The 27,691-nt window shown below is 49.1% G+C and overlaps 1 protein-coding gene across 7 annotated transcripts in view; it reads right to left on the bottom strand.

Moving 5' to 3' along the window:
• Nucleotides 1–27,691, bottom strand: part of rnf220a (ring finger protein 220a) — a 156,490-nt gene that overhangs the window by 18,361 nt on the left and 110,438 nt on the right. Inside the window, exons 3-12 of one of the 7 annotated variants that reach the window (XM_061243749.1) lie at nt 23,182–23,230; nt 18,868–18,963; nt 16,731–16,773; nt 13,933–14,037; nt 11,603–11,724; nt 8,991–9,123; nt 2,013–2,109; nt 1,512–1,601; nt 1,036–1,091; nt 412–511 (exon numbers count right to left, since the gene is read on the bottom strand). In XM_061243749.1, the coding sequence (XP_061099733.1) occupies nt 412–511; nt 1,036–1,091; nt 1,512–1,601; nt 2,013–2,109; nt 8,991–9,123; nt 11,603–11,724; nt 13,933–14,037; nt 16,731–16,773; nt 18,868–18,963; nt 23,182–23,230 (891 nt within the window). Of the gene's footprint in view, nt 1–411; nt 512–1,035; nt 1,092–1,511; nt 1,602–2,012; nt 2,110–8,990; nt 9,124–11,602; nt 11,725–13,932; nt 14,038–16,730; nt 16,774–16,937; nt 17,184–18,867; nt 18,964–23,181; nt 23,231–27,691 lie in introns of those variants that run through there. The other 6 variants (XM_061243750.1, XM_061243751.1, XM_061243752.1 and 3 more) reach the window with 6 other exon arrangements.

Below are 27,691 nucleotides of genomic sequence, written 5' to 3'. Positions count from 1 at the left end.
GTCTGAACATCGCACTCGAGTCTGTGTGTGTGTGTGTGTGTGCGCGCATGTAGGTTCACATATGTATGGTTTTGCGTGGGGGGGTTTTAGCACACACCTGAATCCATTCTCTGTGTGCGTGCGTGTTCATGTGTGCACGTGTGGGTGCATGCGTGTGTGCGTATTTTTGCATGAGTGCACCAGTGTGTGTATTTGTAGTATAAATGTCTGTGTGTATATAAGTGCATGTGTGTCTGTGTTGTGCAGAAGGTCACTGCTCGCTTCTCATGTTGCTGTTTCTTACAGGTCCTCTGTGCGTGTATATGTGAGTGTGTGTGTGTGTGTGTGTGTGTGTGTGTGTACAGGTCTCCATAGGTGTGTGTGTGTGTGTGTGTGTGTGTGTGTGTGTGTGTGCAGAAGGTCACTACTCACTTCTCGATGTCGCTGTTTTTACAGGTCCTCTGTGCGGAGCTGGAGGAACTGGCACTGGCGTCCTGCAGACTGCTCTCCCCATTACTCGTGGAGGGCATCTCTGCACAGAGAGAGAGAGGGAGGAGAGGAGGAGGAGAGAGAGGGAGTGAGAGAGAGAGGGAGGAAGGGAGTGAGAGAGAGGGAGTAAGGAGAGGGAGGGGGGGAAATGATCAGGGACCAACTTCTCAGCCTTCCTTCCTCAACACTTCCTCAAAAAAGTCAACACCATCAAACGGTGCAAACAAACCCACCTCAACACTGAAAGTAAATGATAGAGAAAAATGAAATGAAACACTTTTATGGCATCCATCTCATAAAACAAGAGTGGAAGGAATAAAGAAATGAAAGAAAAATTATATTTTATGCATGCCCATATGCACGCACACCAGGTTTAGTAGGCATTCCTTACATTTACATACTTTCTTGCTATCAAAAAATAAAAAAAGAAACAAAAAAATTGGCATTCTCCTATTTTGCACCTGATAAGACACTGACACTGATAGATGGTTTTGTATTTTAACATCAGCATAATTCCTCATCGGGGAATCAACCTATCTAGAATCTAGACGAGTCTCTTGTACTCACCATCACTGGCCCATTTGGAAAATTCTGCCGTTATCCTGTTGGAGGGAGTCCCGCCACTGTAAGACAAAAACAGCAGGTTTGAGTAACCTTGAGTAACCATCCCTTACTCTTCTGTAGGAGTAACCATGAAAGAAGATGAGGGCTATGAGGAGTACTTTGGGATAGGGTGAGGGTTGAGGAGTAATTTGGGGAGGGTGAGGGTTATGAGGAGTAATTGGGGGAGGGTGAGGGTTATGAGGAGTAATTTGGGATAGGGTGAGGGTTATGAGTAATATGGGGAAGGGTGGGGGTTATGAGGAGTACTTTGGAGAGGGTGAGGGTTATGAGGAGTAATTTGGGGGAAGGGTGAGGGTTATGAGTAATTTGGGATAGGGTGAGGGTTGAGGAGTAATTTGGGGAGGGTGAGGGTTGAGGAGTACTTTTGGGAGGGTGAGGGTTATGAGGTGTAATTTGGGGGGGTCTGGAGGGGGACCTACTTTAACACGGCCCCCCGCAGGGCCTCCCTCTCGCGGGCCTCTCCCTGGTCCTCTCCGGAGCAGGGGATGATGTCCGCCTCGGTGTACCTACGACCGCACGCTCAGGAAAACTTTCACCTCTGACCTGTCAGACACCAGGAACTGCCTCCCTGTCTCTGCTCCCACTGACATACATGCACCCATAAGACATGGGCCTTTAGCCAAGCATTGCTTGTGCACAGCTCTGGAAATGTCCCAACAAAAATAATATAAAACATATATTTATAATAAAAAAACCCTAACCCTAACCATACGTGTGTATTGCTAAGCACAAGCCATTTGGTTGTCTTATATAGTAGGCACCATCTTTCATAGGCACTGCTACATGCTTAAACCATAATAACACAATGCCCTTTCACCAATTCTCTCTTTCACAGTGGTGACAGGGCATTGGGTCACTGGCCACTGAAGCCAATGTAAAGGGTCAAGGATCAAAGGTCAAAGGGTGCAAGGAAAGGATACTGTGCTTTGCCGTACTCCAGGGTGTCGTCCCCATCGACGTCCAGGTCAGCATCGCTGTCGTGGCTCTCCTTGGTGCTGCAGGTGGCGAAACCCGTTCCTGAGAGGGGAAAGGAGTAGGTGAGCGTCACAATCTCCAAACAAAACTAAAATAACCACACTGATATTAAACACGGAACCAATGTAGGTTTCACCACTCAAAAGATCATCCTCTTTGACACAGCCTATCTTGTTAAACACTTCACTGCAGGATGTACATCAGCAGCAAGCAACCCTGTTCCTGGAGATCTACCGTGCTGTAGGTTTTCACTCAAACCCTAACAAAGCACACCTCATTCATCAGCTAGAGCAGGGCTGCCCAACCAAGTTCCTGGAGATCTACCATCCTGTAGGTTTTCACTCAAACCCTAACAAAGCACACCTCATTCAACAGCTGGAGCGGGGATGCCCAACCAAGTTCCTGGAGATCTACCATCCTGTGAGTTTCCACTCCAACCATAAAAAAAACCTTTTCAACAGCTTTTCTGCTGTAATAGTCAGGTGTTGAAATGGAACACTTACAGGATGGTACTCCAGGAACAGGATTTGGAAGCAGTGATGTAGATGGTTGAAGCCACTATCAGCGCAAAGAGAAACCAATATGCCGTGTGACTAGGTACTGGTGGCAGTTCTGTCAGTCAGTGCAGAGAGACCCTTCACACGGGGTTACGTCAGTGGGGATGTGACTGCTTTTCCATCGCGCTTCGTGACTGACGTCAAAGCACCGTCACGGACGTGCAGGGCACCTGGAAAGAGCCATCAGCGCACGCATCACACACCGCCGGCGGTGACGGACAGCTGTAAACAAGCCTCCGAAGTGAGGACGCCAGACCGAGCCCTGATTGGGCGGGTCCGGGAGTGGAGTCCGGAGCCGTCCCGGGCAGGGAGGGGCCTGGGGAGGGGGGGGGGGGGTTGTCGCGGTGACGGCGGTAATGGATGGGTTCCAGGCGGTGTCAGTTCGCGGGAAGGCCGCGGCGGTGACAGGCAATCCCAGCCGGGCCGGTGAGTGGCACCTCTATCAGGCCGGTGATGACCGGGGAGACAAACTCCCCTCCGCTGTGAGTGCGCCTTTCAGCTTCGCTTACGGGCCCGGCCCGTCTGAGGGACAGACACACTGCCCCCGCCGCTCAGCCGCGCGCCAGGGAGGGCCGCCGTGTCCGCGGTAACAGCCCCGTGTCAACAGAGCGCGCCCGTGTCACAGGGTGTCAAGCCGGACAAGCAGAGTACAGGCCGGAGAGAGAGAGCTGTGTGTGTTTGTGTGAGTGTGTGTGTCTGTGAGTGTGTGTGTGTGTGTCTGTGTGTGTCTGTGTGTGTCTGTGAGTGTCTGTGAGTGTCTGTGAGTGTGTGTGTGTGTGTGTGTCTGTGAGTGTGTGTGTGAGTGTGTGTGTGTCTGTCTGTGAGTGTGTATGTGTGTCTGAGCGAGTGTGTATGTGTGTGTCTGTGTGTGTGTCTGTGTGCGTGTGTGTGAGTGTGTGCGTGTCTGTGAGTGTGTGTGTGTCTGTGTGTCTGAGCGAGTGTGCATGTGGGTGAGCATGATGGGGGGTGATTTATTGGAATGGACAGGTAGAATACAGCAGTGTTTGTTTGTGTGTGTGTGTGTGTGTGAGTGAGAGAACAATGTGTAGTGAGAATGCGCTTGTGAGAATTATCAGAACATAGAGGCATAATACAGGTCAGGATCGTGTGCGTGTGTGTATGTGTGTGTTCGTGCATGCGAGACTACGAAACCTCTCGGAATGGAAATGCACAACACAGGAGAGAGCGGGGTGCGTGAGTGTGTCTGTCTGACGACCAGACTAAGAGAACTTATTGAAATGGACAGGTATCACACGGATGAGGGAGACAGAGCTGTGTGTGAGTGGCAGCGTGCCCTGATCAGCACAGACGCTCCTTCCTTCCCAGCAGCAGCCATCCCGCCATTACGGGATTCCAGCCGCGGAACAAAAAAGGTGGATAAAATGCGCCACAAACGCTAAGCGCTTTTACAATGCACCGATGGCTTTTAGTGATCAAATAAAAGGGACCTTTAAGGTTTTATTCGGTCCCGGCGGCTGCCCGGAGCGTGCGCGGGCGACGGCGGGATGGGAGGGATGGCGGGGGCCCACATAAATCAGCGCTGTGTGGGGCGCGGCGGCTCTGACACCAAACAGCTGGGCGTCAGACGGGGCTCCGTCGCCCCGCCGGGGAGCCTGAGCAAACAGCCTGCCTGTCAGGGCCCCGTCTGCGGGGCCCGGGGCCGCCCGTCAGGGGCCCCGCAGCCCAGACTCACTCAGGCGTGGGGCCGGGTTAAAACGTCTCAATCAGAACCGGGGCGGGGGGGGGGGGGGGCGCACTCCGAGCGCTGTTCACGAAAACGCTACTGTTCACCGCGCTGCGTCTGACCTTTGGAGAGAGTCCCAGATGCTCGAAGCGTTTAGGAAGCTTTAGAGTTTCTGAACCGACTGCCGTACGAAGGAAGGGTATGAAGGGCCAGCTGGACAATGTTAGTAATGATAATATTACGATAAATAATAATCGTCATTTTTTGGACTATTATTATTTGAGTACAACTGATCACGGAAAATGTTTCATAAATTTTCTGTGGAGCAGTTTAGGTTGCAGATTACTAGAGTTATAGTAATATTTTGGAAAAGAAAATAGCAAAATACAATTCCAAAAAAAAGAAAAAAAAACTAATACATATAAACCCCACAAAATGTAATTGCTAAAAGGATTGTAAACAAACAAAAGCGAGATCTAACGAATAAAAACGAGATTCAAAGCGATAAGACCCCAGATTAGCCAAACGCTAACATAAAAATCTCCAGATTAAATCAGCAGATTTCTGAAGCCAGCTGCTGCGGGAGGGAGGCTCAGTGGTCTGCGGAGGCGGGATGGGAGTCGAGAGGCTGTCACAGCTTGTAGCATTAACCACGGTGCGACGTTCCCTTATTAGCGTAGCTACAGCACGCTGGATACTGGAATAACCGCGCCCGGAATAATCTCTCGCTTTGAGGATTTGGGAGTTCAGCTAGTGATCCCCGCAGCGCCAGTGGTGATTCATGCATACGTATACAGAACAAGAGTTACCTATAGGCAGTAACAATAACCCTTACTTGCCTAGCTAATGAGGATACTAAGCAAAATGTAGTTCTAGTCTGGGGATTTAGAGCTATTTTGAAATGGTAATGAACTACACTTCCCATGGTGCACAGTTACGCAAACAGACATAACATTTAAAACGAGGCACCGCAATGCATCAAGCCTTTTCCAAACAGGTTCCTGAGAACAGAGACAAGGAATATTTATTTCCACTGCCAGTCCAGCCCATTTTTTAAGGCCTTTTCTACCCAACACCACAAGAAAAATCTCTACCAGCGCACCCCGTGACCCGCGAAAATCGCTAGCAAAGAGCTGAGGCCTGGAAATCAGGCCCGGAGTGCGGAGTGGAAATCAACAGCGGGCCGGCCACAGAGGGACACGGGAAGGGCCGGGGGGCCGGGGGCCATCCGTCACCGCCCCGGGGCGGGTGAAATAAGCGATAAACTGCAAATGAGCCGAAGGGGCAGGAGAGGGGGAAACGGAGGAGAGGAGGAGAGCAATGAATAGCTTCTCCTGACCGCTAATGGCGGAGGGGAACGCGGTAGGCTGTGAGCGGAAAGAAAATCACTCTTAATTTAATCAATTGATCACGGTATGGATTGGGGGGGGGGGGGGGGTGGTTGGGCGCGTGGTGGGGGGGGGGGGGTCACTGCCCTGATGTCCGTCCGGCCAGTCGATGGGCTGACCAGCACACACCTGCCAGGTCGCTGAACACTTGACAACGCAATTATCCCACTCAGAGGCACTGGGTTCAGCGTGTGTCCGACCTGGTTAAGCGGGCGGACGCCATGTTTTCAAACCGATCCGGCGTCTGGGCTGTCCTCAATCTAACAACGGGGAGACCGTCACGTGGGAGGGGGGGGGGGGGGGGGGCTGACATCCAGCAGGAAATTAACTTAAAGGAGAGCTTTACCCCACTAAACTGCCACGTGACGAGTTTCCTTCTTACCTTGGTTCAATACGAGACGTTATTAAACATCCTGCTGAATCAAACACCACCACATCCCCACCAAATGACTTCAATTATGAGGGTTAGCTAGGGGATTCAAAGCAGTCTGTTTCAGAGTAGGTTCTTTGGAATGTTTATTTTTCAATATTCTAAGTGGGTATTCTGGAACTCCGTTGCTAGTAGTGATTGTGACATCATCAGCATTAGAATGTTCAGTTAAGAACATTCCATCTTTAACACCGGGACTTCAGCACATTCTCCATTCTCCACCCTTCACCCACACCCCCTCCTCCCTCAGCCTGACACCCCCTGGTTGAGGACAGTGTCTCTCTGATGCTCTCCCCCACACCTCCCTGATCAGCTGCTCCCAGTCCTTCTAACCGGTCTTGGCAGGCAATCTAATCTCTGCTGAAAAGGTCACCGGCACTTTAACTGCCTTTCAGTCACATTATGCACGCCGCCCCGGTCCTCTCCTCTCCTCTCCTCTCCGCACACACGCTCCTCCCGTCCCCGCCGGCCCCGAGCGGATCGATACCCTCCCCCGATAACACGCCGCGCGTTTACGCATTCGCTCGCGACGCCGTGGAAAACGGTGAAATTACACGGGCCTCCGACATGAGGAGTAAATCTTGAAATGCTGAGAACCTGCTCTCGTATGTTCTTCACACCTGCATGCGTTTATACACAGGAATACTCCCTAATGTGAGGTACATAAAGCCACACGAGCATGTATGGAACACACGCTCACACTCACACTCACACACACACACACACACACACACACACACACAGTGGATGAAATGTACGCAGGGAAACCACAGGGAGTGCAGCACATGAAAAGCGGGCCCAGTTGATCTCCGGCTGCTCAGATCTGTGCTTCCATCTGAGGAGGTCAAAGTGGCCCGTATCGGGATGGCATTTCCCAGGCCCGTCTTCAAGTGGGCTGACCACAGGGAGGGGGCTCAGACGCCCCCCCCCCCCCACCATCTCCCCCTCCGCCCCGTTCTCGTCGATACAGCCGCTGGGGTCCCCGGCCCCCCGATAAGCCATCTTGACATGAGAGGGCCCGCGCGCCGGTCGCTCCTCAGCCTATCACTGTCCCCCTGCCCCCCCCCCCCCCCCCTCCCCCCGCCTGTCGTCCTTCGTTTTCGGAACTTGAAAGAGCCTCTCTCGCCTCTTTCTTCCTCCCCCCTCAAAGAGGGGCTCGGTGGCCGGGGAGACGCGGACGCCACTTATCCCATTAAAGGTGCCTCTTGCCCTCCCCACCCCCTCACCCCCCTACAGGGCCAGCGTTCCTCCGCTGCCTTCAAAACAAATCCTCCTTCTGATGCTGGGGGGGGTGGGGCGTTCAAGCGGGCCGCCAAACCCGGCGCAGCCTGTCCGGATTCATCTGCGATCCGCCGGAGCGTTCTCCACGGCGGCCGGAGCCGGGATCCCGCTGAGTCATCCCGGAGACCCGTCCTTTCTGCTCGCGGCTCAGTCCAGATTAAAAATCGATCAGCGACGCCTTTCTACTTCTCTGTCTGGTCGGGGTGTTAGAACACCGAAAAAAAAGGGCTCCCGGCTTTGCGATTCCTTTTCTTGTTGAACTACGGGACTTCTGTAATGTGTATGAAATACTTTCTCAGAGCCCCCTTGCGCTGTGTAGAGGGGAACGGAGGAGGTCGCTGAACGGTCTGTGAACACGTAGGGCCATATACAACCGGAGGTGCGTTCCGTTTTCAGGGAAAATAGCCGGTTCACGCAAACTCTGATCATGACCTTACTTCCTTGTTCAAATTTGTAACGGTATATGTAGTGTGGCTAGGTCTGCTTATAATACATAACTTTGGGCTTGTTTTTTCCCATCGAAAAAAATGTTTTTTGGGCGTTTTAAAAAATCGGGCCTCTTCATTTGAAGTGTACTAAGCACCGTTTTATTCACACTCACGGTTAGTGTTGCAGCAATTAAGCAATGATAGCAACACTGCTTTTGAAACCCCTAAATATTGTTGTTTTTTCCCACTTCCACTCCAGGATGCACCCAGAAATTCTCAGCTGTATATACCTTCTGAAGGGCTCTCAGACGGCGGGATCCATTTTGTACAGCTGTTTTCAAATTGCTTTCAGGCACCCACTCAGTTTCCGTCTCCCCTTCTGAAACAGCCGCGGTTTAGCCGCGCTTAGCGCGTGCGTTGGCGGGTGAATTTGCCCGGTCTGCCCCTGAAGCACGTCTATGTGAGAACTGTGAACTCAGAGGCATGAACTTAAATTCCGGGTGGATGCATGCTGCCTCTGCCATGCAGCAGAGGTAATAGTTGTTGGGCGGGTTTGACTAGGCCGGCAGACCTGACCCCTCCATGACCAGAGGCCATGAGGCCCCATGAGGCCCTCTCTCTGAGCCGCTGCCATACACGACCCCTTCATGGTGGGTGGTTTACCCATGATGCACCACGGCTTCATGTTGAACCTGAACCATGTTGAACCTCTGAAATGATAGTATATTTTCTTTCAATGTTCTGGAAAGGGGTCTTTTTTTTTTTTTTTTCCTTTTTTTTGTTTTACGAAACCATTTCAGTATCATGTGAGCTGGTATAATTGATCAAATAAAAGAAATTCGATTTGTATACTGCTTTATACAGAGAACTGTCACAAAGATGGTGCACAGAGTAAAAGAAAAAGAATTGAGAAAAAACCAGGCTTGAATCCCCAAAAAGCAAGCAGTGTTTTTTTTTTTTTTTTTTTTACTAAATGAAAAAAAACCCCAAAAAAACTAGAGGAACACAGCTAAATTTATAATACTCCCCCCCCCCTCCAAAGACTTTTGTTGGTGCTGTTAGTCGCCATATTTAAAACAAAAAATTTCAGGAAAGAGTTTAATTGCCCAGGCGTATTCAATACATTTCCCCCAAAAAACACCCAGAGGCGCTTACCTCTGAACCCCCCCTCCAGCAGGGAGGTGGCGCGCACGCGCTTCTGGCCGCACCATTCGTACTCCTCGAAGGGCGTCCCGTTCTCCCCGTCCACGTCCGCGGAGTCGTCATCAGCTCCGCACGCTCCCTCCCGCTGCGCGACAAAACAGGGCCTTCAGAGGTCTTTCCACCAACACCGGGCACGCCACATTCAAATAGGAGTCATTCTCACTCCGACCCCACACGTGACAGAACTGAAGAATCACCTGTTGTGTCCTGGATTTCCTATCAAAACGCCTTTTTTTAAGTGGGCTATTCAACGCGTGTAAATTCCAGGTGGGAAAGTAGGTTTGTAGCGATTTATTGCCCCAAGTCACAGAAGAGTGAACCCGCAATAAAAAGCATAACCTTTTCGCATTTGCTCAGCGGAGAGAAATGAAGGAGAAATGATGGCATCGGTTTAAGCGCAAGTACACAGAGCGATGTTTAGACAGCGAAATGGGTTCTGCCTCCTCCCCCGCCCCGCTTTCTGGGGCCGGTACAGCCCCGTCAGTCACAGCAGCTCCTCTTTACCCAGCCGAACTTTACTGAGGAACAAACTCCTTTCACACGTTCTACTTATCAACAGTTTCACTGCGCGAGGGAGCATTGCCACAAGGTCATGGGTTCGAATCATCAGTGTCACATCCCTACGAATGGTATTTTGCCTACATTTCTCCAGATAGATAGTATAAGCACTGTGTGGGGAAAAAGGAACATAAACAATAAAATTATGAAAATTATTATATGAAATTCCATAGTGAGGCCTAATAGGATGTGGTATCAATCACTGACCAAACAGAAAAGGCTCTGGAAAAGAGAAGGGGGGAAAAAAACCCAAATAAAAACAAGAGAATATAAATCAGTAACGATCGCTGGCAGTTTCACCGAGTGTTACCTCCTCCCCCTTCTGTAGAGCTGGAACAAGGCCAACACACCGCAGAGATTAAGCTAACTGCCCGGTACCTCTTCATTAGCACCTTATCTAAAACCAGAGCTATGCACTGCAGCAACATTAAACATCTGCATCCGGACCTGTAACACGAAACAAATGTAACGTTCGGCCTTGAGTGAGGAAACTACCAGGCACACAACACAACGCTTTCTCTTGCCCTTGTGTACTCAACTAGTGCAAGAAGCAGAATGGCTATGCAGCTTACATACACTTAAGAGCAGGCAAGCCAACCTTACTGCGCCAAACTGACTCAATATGACAAAACTCAGCTTCTGAACTTAGTCACCCAGCCTGGTTCCAGCTCTACACTGGGAGAGGAGTGCATTAGCCCAGGGCTAGCTCTAGATGGAGATCTACGTGGAGCTACTGATTACAGGAAAGAGAGGTCCCCAAACAGGAAAGAAGTGGTTTGACTTTTATATCCCGTCACCACCACCAGATACCGATAAACTTAGGACCAAGCACTAGTCGTTCTTGCCGAAGGGAGTTAAGATGAACATCAGTGTATCACGACTGTTGGCAGGTATGTGCACAATAGAGCTTGCCAGATATAGTTGATGGAAGTTTGAAGATAATATTTATATGCAATGCATTTTTTTCTTACAAGTTGGTGCAGTATGCAACAGGCCAAAAGCAGTGGCAAAAGCTGTATTATTTCATTGGTTGGTTAATTATAACCAGGCCCACATTCACAAGCAGCCAAATAGATCTTTATTCAGCGTTTTTCCACATTTAGCTTGGAACCTGTCAAAATGAACTCAGACCGAGTTATTAAAATGGCTCTTTAAAATCTCTTGGTTTCCCTTTGAAGACCAGGCATTGTAAATGACTAAACCAGTAGAGTAGAGGGCTGGAGGTAATTAAGGAGAAACTCCAAATGTTGTGCAGATAAATCAGAAAATCAACCTACACTACTGGAAGTGATTCATAGACAATGCAAGATCTTTGTCTTCTAACCAAGTTCAGCCATCAGGGCCTGAGCCCAGACCTTGGAAGATTCTTGTATTCATGCGTCGTTACTGTTCATTTGTTTCTACTCCTTGATATTCAAGTATTGTTCAATGCTAAATGTCATTTTATGCTTTGCCAATATGAAATGTAGTATTGTTTCATGTCAACAAAGCAAATCGAATTTAACTGAATTTAAATAGGCAAATTCACACAATAACTTGGGTCACCAACAAACAAGACAACTTAGGGGCAAGAGCGACCTGGCTTCGAAGACTGAGGGTGGAGCTTAGTTACTGGGGTTAGTAAAGGAACGGCTCTGAGCCAGGCTCAGTTCTAGGAGTGGAGAGGGCGTGTGTGTGTGTGTGTGTGTGTGTGTGTGTGTGAGCCAGGCTCAGGTTCAGGAGTGGAGAGAGAGGGTGTGTGTGTGCGTGTGTGTGTGAGAGAGAGAGCCAGGCTCAGGTTTAGGAGTGGAGAGAGGATGTGTGTGTGTGTGTGGGTGTGTCAGGCTCAGGTTTAGGAGCGTAGAGAGTGAGTGTGTGTGTGTGTGTGTGTGTGTGTGTGTGTGTCAGGCTCAGGTTTAGGAGCGTAGAGAGTGAGTGTGTGTGTGTGTGTGTGTGTGTGTGTCAGGCTCAGGTTTAGGAGCGTAGAGAGCGGGTGTGTGTTTTGGGAGCCGGGGCTCTGAGGCTACCTTGAACAGACATTGTTCCACATGCCTACTCATCTCCTCCTCCGTTCCCGCCAGCGGGGCGCTGCACAGTGGACATACCTGCCCGTCCTCTGGCTTCCGGCGCTTCATCTTCCCGATCCGGGCTGGAAAACACAAAACCAGGACGGGATTTAGAGAGTGTGCCCCATTCCCCGAGGACCACAGCTGCAAGGCTAAGAGTTACCACATCTCAGGGTGTAACGCTAGGAAAGTGACTTTTCCTCATACACCGTTGGCTTCATTGCTGTTAAATTACTAGAGGTATGGGATGATTTTAAATTGCAAAAAGCTACATTCCAGGTCCCACCACAAGCAGACCGACCGACAGCGTGCAGTGCCTGAACACACTTCGAAATCACAAACAGCTGTGCATTATGGGCAAAAACCATCTAGAACAACTTTTCTACACCAAAAACAGAACCTTCTTTGACACGAGTGTGAGCTTGAAGCAGACTGGTATCCTATGTCAAACAGGACTTCGCCAAGCAGAATCAGAACATGACCCAACAGACCCCAACCGATCGACTCAGTTTCGCATAATCGCAAAACACTCTTCTGTCATTACGCTACGGCGTCGACATGGTAACAGCTCTACAGTAATCTAACTGGAACACCCAACTGTCACCAATCAGAGGGCACCGCACCCCATTGACAACGGTGCCCTCGGCAGAGGATAATAATCGAGGAGTACAAAGGGCACTTATCACAAGTGATTATCTCAGGTCTGAAGCACACTCTTGCTCTGTGCTAAGCTGCAACAGAGAGTGGAGTTCATTTCCCTCTGCTCTAGCTCAGTCGATTGGTAAAAACTATGGTCATATTGAAGTTCTCTCACTCAACACCAGCCAATGAATCTTCCCTCAAACACCAAACAAAGGGAGAGAGTTGTCGTTCTGATTTCAGCGACACCGCTGCTCCGGGGTTTTAGTGCTCAGAGAATTGAATTTTTACTGGCTGTAAAGTCCATCTTAAGTTGTCTTTCGTTTTATTTTCCTGAGTACAAAAAAAAAATAAAAAAATCAATGGCTGTGGGAACCGGGAGTTCACTACGTAAAAAGCAAGAGTGCAGATCTAAAGTGGGATGGATTTCCAAAAGAACACCAGGCAAGACTATATATATTACATAAAAATTTATATTCCGAGGTCCGGCACCCTGAACTACTTTACAAACATGGCCACTGCCCTCCACCCACAAACGGGGAGGCTAGCCCTGGCAGTCTAGAGGGAGAGCGCATACACCTCACCTACCTAACAGTGCAAATCTCCCATCTCACTTTACAGCCTCCCCACGCACACGATTAGGAATTTAACGTGGCAGAACAGTGACCACCACGTCATAAGTCTGCCGTTTTTCGTTAGCTGCCAAGCGGCACTAAGGGGGGGTGTTTGCTTTTAGAGGGGCTGGGATTGCGAGGGAGGCCAAAGGGGGGGGCGGGGCTCGGAGAGGAGGGATGGACGCGCAATTACTCCGAGCGATAGGACCGGTTCCTCATAATCTCCTGGATGAAACGATGGCGGTAATTGAGGAAGGCGCCATTAAACGGAGAAGAGGAAAGGCGGGTTAAAGGGGTGCGGACGGAAGCTCCTCTCCCGGTTCGCCGAGATGTCCGACGCGGGATCGTGAATTTTAACGGCGACGGAGTAAGTTCTAACGGAGCCGAAAATGCCTTTTTTTTATGGTGCGGAGAAAGAGGGGGAGCAGAATGTCAGCTCCGGTGGGGGGGGTCCGGCGGGGGGCAGATCACAGAGCGGGGTTCGACTGATGCCAACAGCAGGTGGTCTGCTGGGCGTAAACCCAAGCGCCCCTTCGCATTCCGATTAAGTGAAATTTCCCCCGCTTTAAGTCTGCTCATTCAATACACTGAAGCATTTAACTGGCCTTTACCGCCAGCAGCTCCTCAACCATTCATACCGCTAATCTCCAGCAAGGGTTAAGGCTCCGGAGGTGACCGGCGGCTAATATAGGCTTTACAGGAGACGGCCGCAATCCGACGCTGTTAAAATGTCAGGAGCGCTAGGCGAAAACGTTTAAAGCCCGGCTCGAACGTGCCGCGTCAAAAAAAGTCAACGTACTGCAAGTACAGCAAAAGTAACTTTTGGGATTACACCAGGCTACTGAAAAGGGACAGCTTTTCAGGCACTGAAAGCGTTTGAAAAGTTGCGCTGCACGTTAGCGCTAGCCTACTTTTCGCTAATAAAACGAGTCTCCTTTCGGAATTTTTAAACAAACCCCACGGTACTGTCAAAGGAGGAGCGCTTGGGCGGTTCTGGCAGCTAGGGGGCAGTAGTGAGCACGCGGAGGAGACTCTTACCGTGTCGAATGCAGCAGGGGGCGAGGGAGGCCCCGTTGAGCGGTGGTAAGTGGGCAGTTTTGACACTTTCCTTGGTGTAGCGCTTGCACCAGCAGAGGTCATCGACTGTTGACATATCAAGAAGTCAAAAGGGTTAAATAGATCCTCTGCTCGTGAAGGCGCTAAGTCAAGGTAGAAGAAGCAAAACACACAGGGCCCTGGGTACCTGGGAGCTGACACTCAGGGTCTATGTTCCAACATTAACCACATCACGTAATTTCACTTCCTTGCACAATGCGAATCCAGCCAAATGGTGCCAGCCAATATTTTAACAACCTAAATCCTTTCACACAGATGCCTACAGTGCCACCTTAAGTAGGAGAATGGCATGGAAGCACTGTTCAGAAGTCAAAACCGCATTCAGTATCTCAGCTAGAACCAACAGGACTCCATTGTGTATTTCACAACAGTACACAGTAGTGCTCTGAAAGCTGGAATGTGTTGCAGACATGGGTCATGGGCTTGAGATGGGAGCAAGTCTTTGTGATCTGCAAAATATGTGGAGCTATTATATGCAATTATAATATGACTTCATGTGTTTAACCAATAATGCTGCTATGCTATAATATGAAAGCATATTATAGCTCTAACATTCTGGGCTCCAGGTAGCCTTGTCGTTCCATCTCAAGCCCCAGTATGTGGGCAGCAAGTATGTTCCAGAATGTTCCAGAATGTTCTAGAATGTTCTAGAATGATCCTTCATTGCTGGAACTGCTGACCACAACATGAGGTCCAACTCCAGATACCTGCACATTCAAGACAACTAAGCCGAGGTGCAAAAGATGTCTGTGATCCTCGATAAAGCAGCGTCTAATCACAGTCAGGCCGGGTTAGCAGTCCAACTGCTTTATCCTGCCGCGACAATAGGTGTTAACAGGACAACGATGAGACCTGACCGGCGAATCAGAAATCACGACTCAAACTGTGAAACACACGCAATGGAAAATCACGCCTACATCACTGGCTCTCGGTTGAGCAGGTGCGAAATTATTCTCGGTGCTCGTGTCGAGCCACGTTCCACACCAGAAGAGACGCAGACGGCCATTTACCCGCACCGACAGAAGAGGAAGGCAGTGACCTGGTTTTAACGCAAAACTCCAAGGTGTCCGACATGACCCTCATGTTCTGATTCAGGCCTTTTACCTCCAAGGGAGAGGAAATTTGACCACCCTCGCTCTTGCTGGATTGGCTCATTCCGCCACGCCGGCGTCACCCAGCGGTAAGCACAGCTAACACCGCCTCTGTGGCTATCTGGGCTCCTGTTGGTTTCAGGGCCGTTCCCTGGCATTAGCCTGGCACTGTCCCTCCAGGTCCAATCGCTCAGGCCAGACGACGTGCGGCTAATTAGAGCTGAGAGGCGTGATCAGGTCTAATTATCTCTGCTGGCATCCCCCTGCTGCTGAGCCAGAGAGGGACCGCCCTCCCCACACACTGACCAGGGGCGAGCTGACAGCTCTCATTTAAGTGAGGATCCCCTCCAGCCCTGCTCCGAAATTAGAGAGATGGTAGTAGAGCGAGGACTCGGGACACGCCGCTCTATGGCGCCCCCAACGCTGCATGACCTCCCCTTCTGGGCTGGGTCTGACCATAACCACGGTCAACAAGACGACATTTTGAACTTCAAGCTGCACCTGAGGGCCAGTTGAGTTGCTCATTTCGGAAACTGGAAGGTGAATGGTTTGAGGGGGGGTTGTGTATGAGATTCATGCCACTTTCGAGGCTAAGGGTATTCTGAGAGAGATCAAAAGGACAGATGAACCAGTCACTTGCTTGATGAGGCCTGTGTCTCGGATGTAGCCTTAGTGCTCAGAACACCAGGGGGGGTGGCTCTATTCACCTTTGACCTCCAACCAGGAACTAGAAAGCATTCATGTTTCAGTGTACACACCCCTGGTTATGCAACTATGAAACTGCAGAAACTCAGCCCTTTTCCACCTCCACTTGTTCTTATTCTGCACACATTCAACATTTGCCAATAGGGGAACAATTATATAATTTCATTGAACATAACTATACACAATATCTACAAGGCGCAGACATACTGTATATTAATCACTACTTATGAGACTAACTGTGGCTGTATCCAACACAAAGCACCTGTGCTTGCCTATGCGCTGTTATGGACAATAATAGACTGTAATGGTGGAGGGAGATGGGCAGGCATTGGGATGCTTGTGTGCATTAATGACCATTGGGTAACAAAGGCAACATTCTCATAAGGTGATAAATGCATTTCTGTAATTAGCATAGTATTAGCAGAAAATTTAGCAAGTGCAAAAATGGACTTTTTAGCAAAGTATGTTTTTCATTACTCCAGACAGGAAATACAAAAATATAAAAAATATATAATGTCTATGTAGTTTATTATTACATTATAATTATTATTTATTAATAAAATATTAATACAATATTTTTAAGAATAACACAATAGTATATTGAGGTGTAAAATACATTCATATAATAAAAATATGAATAGAACAGTAACATGAGAAAACATAACATTTCTTTTCCTGAATTGGTTACAATTTTAAATGTAACAACAATGAATAAATAGCATCAACTTTTATTATGTTGGCATAAATGCAATGCAAATACAGCTTTTGTATTGAAATGAGTACTGTTACAGGGCAAAATAAAAATATATATATATTTCTGAACGATGGAAATTAAAAGGCATGATATGGGTAAAATATATATCAAAATGTGTAAAACATTTAAACAAAATATTGATAATCAGATTTCAAAACAATATTACATACCATTCAATCGTGTTTGTCTGTTTGCTCGCACTCGCAAAAATGTCTGGCAGGGGGAGAAAATGAAACAAATAGAACACGAATTAGTACATGCACGTCACATTTGAACTGCCACCGGCTGAAATCGATAACTTCTAAACTCAGATTGCACTGGATTCTTCTTGCACGTTCAAAAATGAGCACCAAAATCAGACTGTAAGGAAAACCTACTTCTCTTCTCCCATTGGTCTGTCTCTCTTCTTCCATAACAACAGGCGCCCCTACTTTTATTATTAGGCGTCAAAAGTTGCTAAACTCACTTGTGCTGCCGATTCATTAAAGCCGCTCGCTGCCCGACACAACTGTAAACGGAAGACTGTAATTTGATTTCTGGAAGGATGCAGAGGGATTGAAAGAGTTGGCGACCCACAACATCCTTATTCAGCTTGCCGCCGCAGCCATGTTTTCTTCTGTCACATGACCGGACGTCAACGTGAAAGCGCAAGTACAGAACGTAAGAGCATGTGCACTTCCACAAGAATCCAGTAGGGTGCAGCAACACTTCGGTCGCTGATACGCAGATAAACTTGAACGGAGAAAGTAACACAAGCTAAGATAGGGCTATCTACCACCTACACGGTCAAAGGCAAATTTCAACAGATGTTTAATTATGTATATTAATACACAACCGACGGTAATACGTTAAATACTGAAACCGAATAGGCATACATGCGGCAGGTTGGTATTATACATGCATTTATACTTGATTCATTATAATAATAGGTCTACTCTGCACTTGTTTTAACAGACGAGTACACATGTAAAATTAAATCATGAGTATGCGTCATTCTGTTCTGCATTCAACATAGTACAATTGTTCAATTAAGAATTAAAGCAAAACGAATGAATTAGTTAAGAGCACTCAACCTTGACTAACATATTAGGAGGCACACATATATTAGCCTATATTACAGTACTGTTGAGCAAATTCTGAGCAATTTTCTTGCTGGATAAAAGTTTTTTCAAGGTGAGCCCGGCCGGGAATAATATATATATATTTATTTTATTTTTTTCGTTTGCCCGGCCAATTCCGTCGGCTGTGCTGACTACAGTGGCTCAGTCAGGGCGATGGATCCCCACTCATTGACATAAAGACCGCGGGCATTAGTTAAGAACGCCTCGGAGCCAGTCGTACGTCATGCGCGAGGACAGCTTCTCCAGGAACGCTCGACTCACGGTCATTCTCCGCGGAATGAGTTATGATGATGATGCTATCTAAGTGGTTCGGGCAAACGATGGATAGTGTGCCGAAAAAAAAGGCTGATTAAGATTTTAAGTTAAAAAAAAGCTTAATTAACGTTCTATGCATTTCTGCGGTTTTGCTAATGAACACAGTTCTACCTCTTCATCAGAAAATGTGATTCTAAAATTAATATTTTAAAATGTTCGTACAACTGGAGGACAATCGCTCTTCTGTCAGAAGTTGACTGCCGCATTTAGGCATCAAAATGACTCAATATTAAAACAGCGATCATCATTGAAAGCGCCAGAAATGTGAGATCATTTTTTCCCAGATTTTTCCTCTTGTATCCAAACAGCAAGCTGGTAATTATACAGCTTGACCTCCAACAGGTCAGGTACAACACTCTTGTCAAGGGCATTGGGAACTGGAGATGATGGGATGTGCTTCGCAGCATTATAGATTAGCTCGGGGGTAAACTGGGAATGATTACATTCCTGAAAATACCTCTCAGCTGGGCAAATTTTTTGCTATAAATGCTGAGAATAAATCTAACAAATCTACCCCAATCTAACGGGAGAAATACACCCACAGAAAGATAAGACCTAAGAAATATCTCGCTCAACTGTGTGTATACAATATGCATTGGGCAAACAAGTACAGTGTATCGCATTTCTACTATTGACATTATCAAGGCTAATGGCGATGGATATGTTTCAGTTCTTCCATAAGCAGAATATAACCTCAGTTATGTGTTTTCAGATTTATGTGTCTGGTGACGGAATGCTTGGGATATCTATCTTCCTCCGTGTGTCAGTCAGGCTCGGTGTACTGTGACACGGTAGGTGTCATGGCAACAGCGTCTGAGGTCAAAACCCTGCAGGTCACCAGCCCAACGCCCCCCGGCCTTCCCCCGCTCACCTGGTATCGGTCGGAGTGGTGGAGGTCGTCCGAGGAGAGGGGGGAGACGGTGGGAGACCCCCCCTCGCGTTTGATGTGCACGGACAGCAGGAGTGACTGTGGAGACACAAGGGAGAGGCCTTCAGGAACGCGGTCGTCACGGTCGCACGCGGTCGTCACGGTCGCAGGTGGAAACGACCCCTAACATGTGACCTCAACACCTGATTCCCTGGCCACATGTCTAACGGAAGCTCATCGCACAGGCACACGTGTACAGTTTCAGACCCAACAGTCACAGTCTTTTACCCAGTGTCAAACTGCAGGAGAGCGTGTGCTACCATAAAATGCTAACTTGATATGTACGTGTTTAGTTTGCGCCGGGGACAGTGGTTATGGAAGTATGGGGGGGAGAGAAGTCAGGGTAACATCAGTGCTCTCCTCGGTCATCCATAAAACTGCCAGTGTGCCTTGAAAGACATTATGGGTCTGTCTGCCTGAAAAGGTAATTGACTTAATTTTTCAAATGAATTAAGGGTGGGGGGTTATTGCTTCGTCCACGGCAAGGCCAGGTCTACACATAGCGTTTTTATGAGCCTGCTATAAAATATTTGTATTTACAATCTGGCCCAATTAATCAAAGAGAGAGGGGGGAAATGTTTTAGTGGAACACAGCCGTAATCTAATATTAATACGTGAAAAATGGCGGACCCATTTTCAAGAGACAGTAAATTAAGCATTATGTATGGCTCTTAATGCTTTTGGATCGCAGGGTCAGGGGACTATTTATTTGTGCGGGCAGGGCTTCAGAACTGTGAGAGCGCTGAGGTGTGTGTGCATCTATGTGTACGTGTGTTGTGTGTGTATGTGTGTGTTTGTGTCCAGGGCTAGAAATAGCCAGGAGGAGGGTACTGCACCTGAGCGAAATACATAATCAATGCTTTAGCTCATACTGTGAACACTACATACATAGCCTGGAATTAAGTTGTCTGCTAGGCATACAATTTAAAGTGTAAAACAAGAAGGGAAGACTCGCGCCCTATGTTTGACGAGGCGCTGACAGTCAAAGAATAAATATGAAAGACATCTCTCCTTTTCTCTCCTTGGTAATAAATACTCAGAGCCGAGAGTGTGCCACCGGTTCCCCTTTCCTCTCCTACGCAATGTAAAGTGGAAAACGTTGTACATCGAACATTTCGGTTTTGCCCTTTCCCAACTTTGCCATTTGAAAACGGAGGGACGTAAACAGGCGCGTGATTCCGCCGGAGCGTCGACGCGCTCGCGGGCTCCGGGCGGCAGCGGCGGGCATGGTATCACCATGGCGACGCGCGCGGCGAGGTCGCAGAAGTGGGTGGGGTTAATCCCCCGGAGGCGGCGCGGGGGGCCGGGGGTCTCGCTGTTGAGCACGGCTAACGGCGCTAAAACGTGCGCCCGGCGACGGAGCGCTAGCCTCTTCGGCTCGCCGCGCACCGCCGGCATATTAAACGGCCCGTTCGGCGAATGCTTAGTCACGCCTCTCGCCCCGCTCCCGGTCCGCTCCCTCACCCCGCCCGGGGTCGGGCTAATTCGCTAAGGCGCTAGCTCCGCTTCTCCCGGGCGCCCGGCCCTTACCCCTGTGCCCCACCGACAGCCCTGCAGTCCCGCTCCCTGACTGCAGATGAGCCCCGCCCCACCGTCACACCGCCACCCAGCTAATCTCCACACCGGGAGCGCATTGGAAAAGGTTAACTTTAAAAGAAGCGATTACTCCTCCGTTCATTTTTCCTTTCTTTTCTCTTTGTTTTTTTTGTTCGGATCGGAACGTCAACCCCCCCCCCCCCACACACCCCCCCACCCAAAAAAAAAAGTATGACTCACACCGGCAGTTAAAATAAAACAGGGAGGGAAAAAAATACCGACGGCGATATTAAAGGGCGACTTTTCGAGTCGTTCAGCTCATAAAAAGTGGCCTTTACAAGGCACACTGATCATCAGGAGGGGGGATGGATCTTTAAGAAAATAATTCATGGCTCCTTCGCCCTCTGTGAGGAAAGCAGCCTTTGGCGAAGCCCTGCGTTTAATGGCAGAGCAGCCATCAATCCTCCCCCCCCCGCCCGCCCGCCAGTGCCAACGGCTCTCTGCCACCCTGCTCTTTCCTAGAGAAAACATTAGCTCTCTCCTCTCCCCTCCGCGCCCCCCGGGATCCGCAGAGGACAGGCCTCCTCTGGTCAGCGCGGAAACGTTCTCTCAGCGTCGCGTCGGCGAGCGGGGACACGAAACGTTCTCGCAGCGTTGCTGCTGTGTAGCGGCAATGCTACAACACTGATAGAACGTTCCGGTAATATTGTGAGGATATTTTGTGTTAGCTGAGTCCAGGGAAGGGCAGAGGGAGAATGCCATAAGAATTTTGTGTGTCCAAAAACTGGAAAATCGAAGCAATTTTTTATTTTATATATTTAAGTTACATATACAGAGTTTATATATTTACTTTTTCATTGGTAATCATTATTATAGCTGTGAAATTATATTTATTGTACAATTTATCTCATTAGAACAATGAAATAGAGAAATAGAGGTTAAATTAATACTAAAATGTACAATATTATGGGTCAGTCAGACCAGTTCTGAATGAATGTAATAGGCAGCTGAGTTGTATGAGACAACATATAAATCCTGAAGCGAAACAAGACCTTTCACATCTATCATAATATTAGAAAAAAGCGCATCATGTGAGAGTGACAGTGTCAGAAACCCAGAGATGGGCTCCATAATGAATCTGTGGCTAATTCGGTGCCCTGCTCCGTGCTGGCTGGCCCTGCCTGCTGTCTGCTGCTCCCCCTGGCCTGTGGGACCGGACCGAGGGTGACAGGTGGTGGTAAACACGGCGGCCTCTCGTTTCAGAGGTCGGCGGGGGTGGGCCGCGTCCCGGCGGGGGCCGGAGGGGGGGGCAGGGGGCCCGGTTACCGCCGGCGGCGGTTTGCGACCTGGGGTGGCGTGGGCGGGGGGGGCCGGGGAGGGAGCGGGTCGATGCCCCCGGGGGGGGGGGGGGGCTGGCTGAAGCCGCAGCGTCTAAACGGCGACCCTCTGCTACCACGGGGTTTTGGGTTTCCCTCCCTCCCACACAGAGCGCCAATGTCAGCTGGAGGATCATCCCATACCAGCTCTCTCTCTCTCTGTCTTTACATCATCCCATACGAGCCCACTACACAATCCTGCTCTCTCTCTCTCTCTCTCTCTCTCTCTCTCTTTCTGTCTTTACATCATCCCATACGAGCCACTGCTCACGCCCTCTCTTTCTCTCTCTCTCTCTCTCTGTCTTTACATCATCCCATACCAGCCCACTGAACACGCCCTCTCTCTCTCTCTCTCTCTCTCTTTACATCATCCCATACGAGTCCACTGAACACGCCCTCTCTCTCTCTCTCTCTCTTTACATCATCCCATACGAGTCCACTGAACACGCCCTCTCTCTCTCTCTCTCTCTCTCTCTCTCTTTACATCATCCCATACGAGCCCACTGAACACGCCCTCTTTCTCTGTCTTTACATCATCCCATACGAGCCCACTACACACGCCCTCTCTCTCTCTTTCTGTCTTTACATCATCCCATACGAGCCCACTACACACGCCCTCTCTCTCTCTTTCTGTCTTTACATCATCCCATACGAGCCCACTACACACGCCCTCTCTCTCTCTTTCTGTCTTTACATCATCCCATACGAGCCCACTACACACGCCCTCTCTCTCTCTTTCTGTCTTTACATCATCCCATACGAGTCCACTACACACGCCCTCTCTCTCTCTCTCTCTCTCTGTCTGTACATCTCACTATTTCTTTACCGCTCTCCTTTTTAAAACAAGTGATAAAAAATGACAAACTGTCAAATACAATGTCAGTAAAGCGAAAGCAATATTTCCTTATACCATTTTTAACCCTTTACGGTGTAAGATCGCAAATACGGGATTAGAACGCTCTTGTCTGAACATTTGAACGCCGGTGTAATAATTACTACTGGTAATTGAAAGCAATGAAGTTCTAAAAGGTGAGAAAACGTACTCTTCAGCAGGTTAAATTCAGTCTCATGTAGTGATGTACTATGTGCTAACACGTGTCGCACGACCTCTCTCATCCTATTTCTTCAGAATTTTACCTCCCCTCCATTTTACAGGACAAACAGGTGCTTCTTTTTGTTTCACCGAAGGGAGAAAGTATGATATTATATTGCGCTTAACACAAGGAAGTGTCACATAAACTGCGCAGTAACTGTGAACGGTGATGTTTTACTACAGTGTGGATATCAGGAAGCTGTGGTTGGCTTTACTGGTGTGTGCTGCAGGTCTGTGCTGGGGGGGCCTTACCTTGGGTGTGCCTGGTACCACACTCAGGTCCTTGTGCGCTGGATTCTTACTGTAAAGGGGAGAAGAGAGGTGGTCAGAAAGTGCCGGAAGGCGCTCAGAGTCCAGGGGCAGCCATTTTGATAACAAACAGACAAGCGACAATCTGGCACAAGACAACTTCATTGATGAAGACCAACCCGATTGAAAGCCTGTTTTTTGTTAACGGTGATGAAAATATAAACAAAGAAGTTGGAGTGTGCCACTTTGCCAAGAATCTTTCACGCGCTGTGCTTGCGTTTGTGTGCCATGCTGATAAGAGACAGCTCAAGCTCGGTTTTGAAGTGGTCGGTAGCTGGTTAACCAGTCCAGACCAGCTCCATACTCGACACGGTTTGACCAGCTCAAGCTATGTTTTGAAACAGCTGGTAGCTGGTCATTTCAAGCTGGTCATAACAGGATTTTCGTCCCATTTGAAAGATGCTACATCACAGGTGTTCAGTGTTAAATTAACTCTCACAGAGTGGTCCCTATTAGACTCTTTTAGAGTTGTGTCCCTAGCACTGCACGTTTCAGATGCCCGTGACAACACCCGCGTCCAAAAACCCAGCACCGACCCTCTAGATTTGGCGGCGAACAGCACACTCAGGTCACACTCCTGCTCTCGGGCCGAGAGAGAGAGAGAGAGAGAAAAGCGGGAGAGAGAAAGAGAGAGCAGAGAAGACTCAGGACCCGGGGAGACACTCAGAGGCTCGTTCAAGTAGCAAAACAAATCACAGATTTAATCGTCGGTAGATTTAATCCCAACCCCTCCCTCTGTGCCACTCAACCTAGGCCGGCCCCGGGCCACGTTGAATTTGAAACAATTACTGTCCAATGTATGACCACTAAGCAGATTTGGGATATAATTTTTTTATTGAAGTAATCATTCTCATGGTCCTGCACCCCCCCACCCCCCCCACCCTTTTCCGCTAAGGGGCAAGAGGCAGAAGGAAATAAATGATTCGGCTGTTATTTGATTTGTCAGTGCAATGCCGTGGGCATTTAGGATTTTGAGATATGTTAAGAACAATGCGCCGGCTTGTAAACATTGTATTAAAGGGGCGGAGGAGAGGGAGGGGAGAGGGAGGGGAGAGAGGGAGAGAGGGAGAGATAGGGCCGCGCTCCCTCCCCAGGGCCAGTCCGGCGGGGGCTAATGACATCAAATCACAAGCACATCGACGAGGCGAATTGAAGATGACTGATTAAGAGCCAGAAAGTATTAAACGGGCGGGCTGAATCACCCGGCAACAATGGGGAGAGACATATCAAATCAGATCTCTTCTCCCAGATATTAGTATCCCCCCCCCCACCACCACCACCAACCCCCACTCTCTCCCTATTTCTCTCTGTCTCTGTCGTTCCTTCTCTCTCTACATCTCCCTCCCTCTCTCTCTCTCTCTCTCTCTCATCTCGCTCCTGCGATGCCCGGCGCCCGGATGCATTTTTATGAGCCCCTGGTAAAGACGCGCGGGGTCGAAGTGACAAAAAAACATGGCTCCTGTCATGTTCGCTTTGCGCCCCGCGCACAGACCCAGGTGTCAAACGGCACTGGCGGGGCGCAGAAATTGAATTTGCCCAGGTCCTAATCCGCCAACCTGATTTGGCAGGCAAGCGGATCCCGGGAGTGCTGGCGGTGGGGGGGTGGGGGGGGGGGAAGATGGGGTGACACGGGGGGCACGAAAGGAGAGAAAGAATCAGAACGGAATGAGAAGGAGGGAAACTGTTGGGATGGGACGGAGGACAGAGACGGGAGAGGGAGGAGAGGTCGAAAGACGAACGGGAAGAAAAATGTGTGCGAAATGTGTCGGCCGGCTGGGAAACGGCCTAATTTCTCCGTCTGATTAAAAACACAGAAGGATTATTCCGGAAAACGACACACCGAGAAATGTAATTTTCTTCTTAACAAGCTTTGTTTAGCATACGAGCTGAGGGAACGCACGGCACATCAAAATAAAAACGGGGCAATTCCGTGAAGAATCGCGGATTCAAAGAAGCGAAAAACGTATAAATTGCGGCGAGATATGTTTTTTATTATTGCCTTCGAGCTGAGGGCGCTCCTCGGTGACTCTTAAGGAGGAAGAGGAGCTCAGCGTGACCCAACCGGACTCGATTAGTGATGATGTCACGGGGGGGGGGGGGAGGGTGCGGGAGGGGATAGGTGAGGTAGGGTTTAACGGCCTTTCCTCCCCCCCTCCCCCGCCCTCCCGTTCTCCGCTGCGGGTGTCGAGTCGCCCCCAGGCCGAACCCGGGCCCCCGCCCCGCCCCGAAAAAAATGCCGTGATTGAGCCGGCGGCGTTGGTGGGGAAGAGGCGACACAAATCAGGGCCCCGATCGCGGATGGGGGGATAAATCCACGGGCCGGGGCAGCTCACTATTTGTGAGATAATAAACACACTCCCCCTCCGCCGTAAATCCGCCCGGCGACAAGCGGCGTCCTGGCCCCTCTCATCGCTCCCTCGCTCCGCGGGAGGGCCGGCTCTTAAAACACTGTACCTAACGCGCTCCGCCATTAATCTCCCCCCCGCGCTGCCGCCCGCGCCGGGGTGAGGCGCTGTAACGGGTCAGGAGAGAGACGGGGGGTCGGCAGGTTAAGGGGCGGGGGGGGGGAGTCGACGCTTAATTCCCCAAAACAAACGCCGGCCCTCCGGGGGTGCTGGCTTAATAACCGGGGCCGCTCCGCTGCTGAAAAGGAGCGGCAGGTTTCTCTCCGAAATGATCAGCGGTTCATTACCGAGCCTTTGTCGTTTTATGTCTTTATTACGCCGCTAATTGGAGCCCGAAATTAATTGAGAGGTTTTGCGGCAAACGTCGATAATTATTTGAAAAGGACGCTGATTGAAAGCGATTTGATGGGACGTACAGTATCGAGGGGTTCCGGGATGAAACGAAATGAGTCTTCGGCAAGGCGATTTGTGCAGGCGTGTGCGTCTGAAACACGCCGCGGGCTATTTTAAAGACGGAGGCTAAAACGGCTTTTAACGACGGCCTGTCCGGCTGTTTGGAAGGACGGGACCCTGGTTTCTGGAGACGTGTGAGGCAGGGTGATATCTTCCTCTCCGTTCTCAACAAAATGGCGGCCTTTCATGGCTGCGTTGACTGTGTCAAAGAGCTCAAGCTAAGAGTGGTTCCATTTACAGCCGGGAACCATTTTGAGCGGCACCCATTCCAAGCGGTACTACTCTTGCAGCGCTAAACCGGAGAGGTCGAAAAGCGGCCGCAGCGTCGAGTATTTCTACCCGGCGACAAGGCGACGGGGTTAGAGAAAGCACAGGAGATTCACACTGGAAGAAGAAGCGGCAGGAAATGAGCGGGAAAAAAAGGAGTGAAAGAGAGGGAGATGAGAACAGACAGACGGGGAGGGACGGGGGGGGGGGGAGGGGGGTGCGTGGGAGAACGTGGGAGGGTGGGCAACAGCCCGTTTTCTGCCGGTTTCGCAGGCGCGCCCGTTTCAATGAATTTTGATGTGTGTGCTTTGGCGGGAGAAGCCTGCCTGTCTTGTCAAACAAATGAAATTGTTCTGAAACGAGCAACAAAGCAAGAAGAGGAGGCAGAGTGAGATGGTGGTTGGGGGGGGTGAGGTGGTGGGGGTGCCGGTGTCGGGAGGTAGGAGTTCAATTTTGTTTCCTTAATAAGATACGTAAACAGGGAAGGACAATTTAGTGCAAAAACGCTGCTTACCAACAAGTCAATATGATTTATTGACTAATCAGTTTGACTGCTCTGTTGCAGCTGCAGAATTCACCGCCTGCCAGCTCCTCAGCCTCTGCCAGTGTCTTCTCATTAAAACAAGATGGCCGCAATTTTGGTGGCCATTACATTCTTAGTTAATTTTCTGTGCGACAACTGACAATATTACTACATTTTCAGCTTAAATACTGTGTGTTGTATTTGTTGACTGTGAATAAAATTTTATTTTGACCTGTTAAAATTTGGGAGACCGATTTTGATTTGTTTGTTTGGCAGTAAACGGCTGAATGAACACAAAAGAGCAATTTCTTTCTGTTTTCTTCTTATTGTTCGATCCATATATATAATTTCGTTGTTGTGGTAGAGTTTTAATAATACTCTACAGTTACCTAATGTGGAATTACAATAGGATTTACAGGATTAAATATTTAAATAAAAAAATACAATTTAACTGAACTTTTTTAAATGCCATTTTGTTCGCAGTGGCAGTAACGGATTTGACGTCGATTTGAAACCGTAATTTTTCATTCTAACCCGCCAAACAGAGCTGCCTCTCCCCTTTGCTAATACTTAAGACTGGCTTATGTGAAACTAAACCGTTTATGTTTGTGCATATTATTAGTATTTATCTTTATTTTAACAGAGATCAGCCCAGGGTGTGCTCAGATGTGTGGCTGTAATTGTCCGTGCGCGTTTACAGCGTAATTGTGCCGTACGCTTTAATAGGGACGATGCCGCCATTACATGAATAATGCAGAAAAGCATCTGAACGGACAGATGAGAGGAGGCCCTATGGCAGAGGAGT

Source organism: Conger conger, chromosome 5 (genome assembly GCF_963514075.1).
Source record: "Conger conger chromosome 5, fConCon1.1, whole genome shotgun sequence".
Lineage (NCBI taxonomy): Eukaryota > Metazoa > Chordata > Actinopteri > Anguilliformes > Congridae > Conger > Conger conger.
This window is presented reverse-complemented; position numbering and strand designations above follow the sequence as displayed.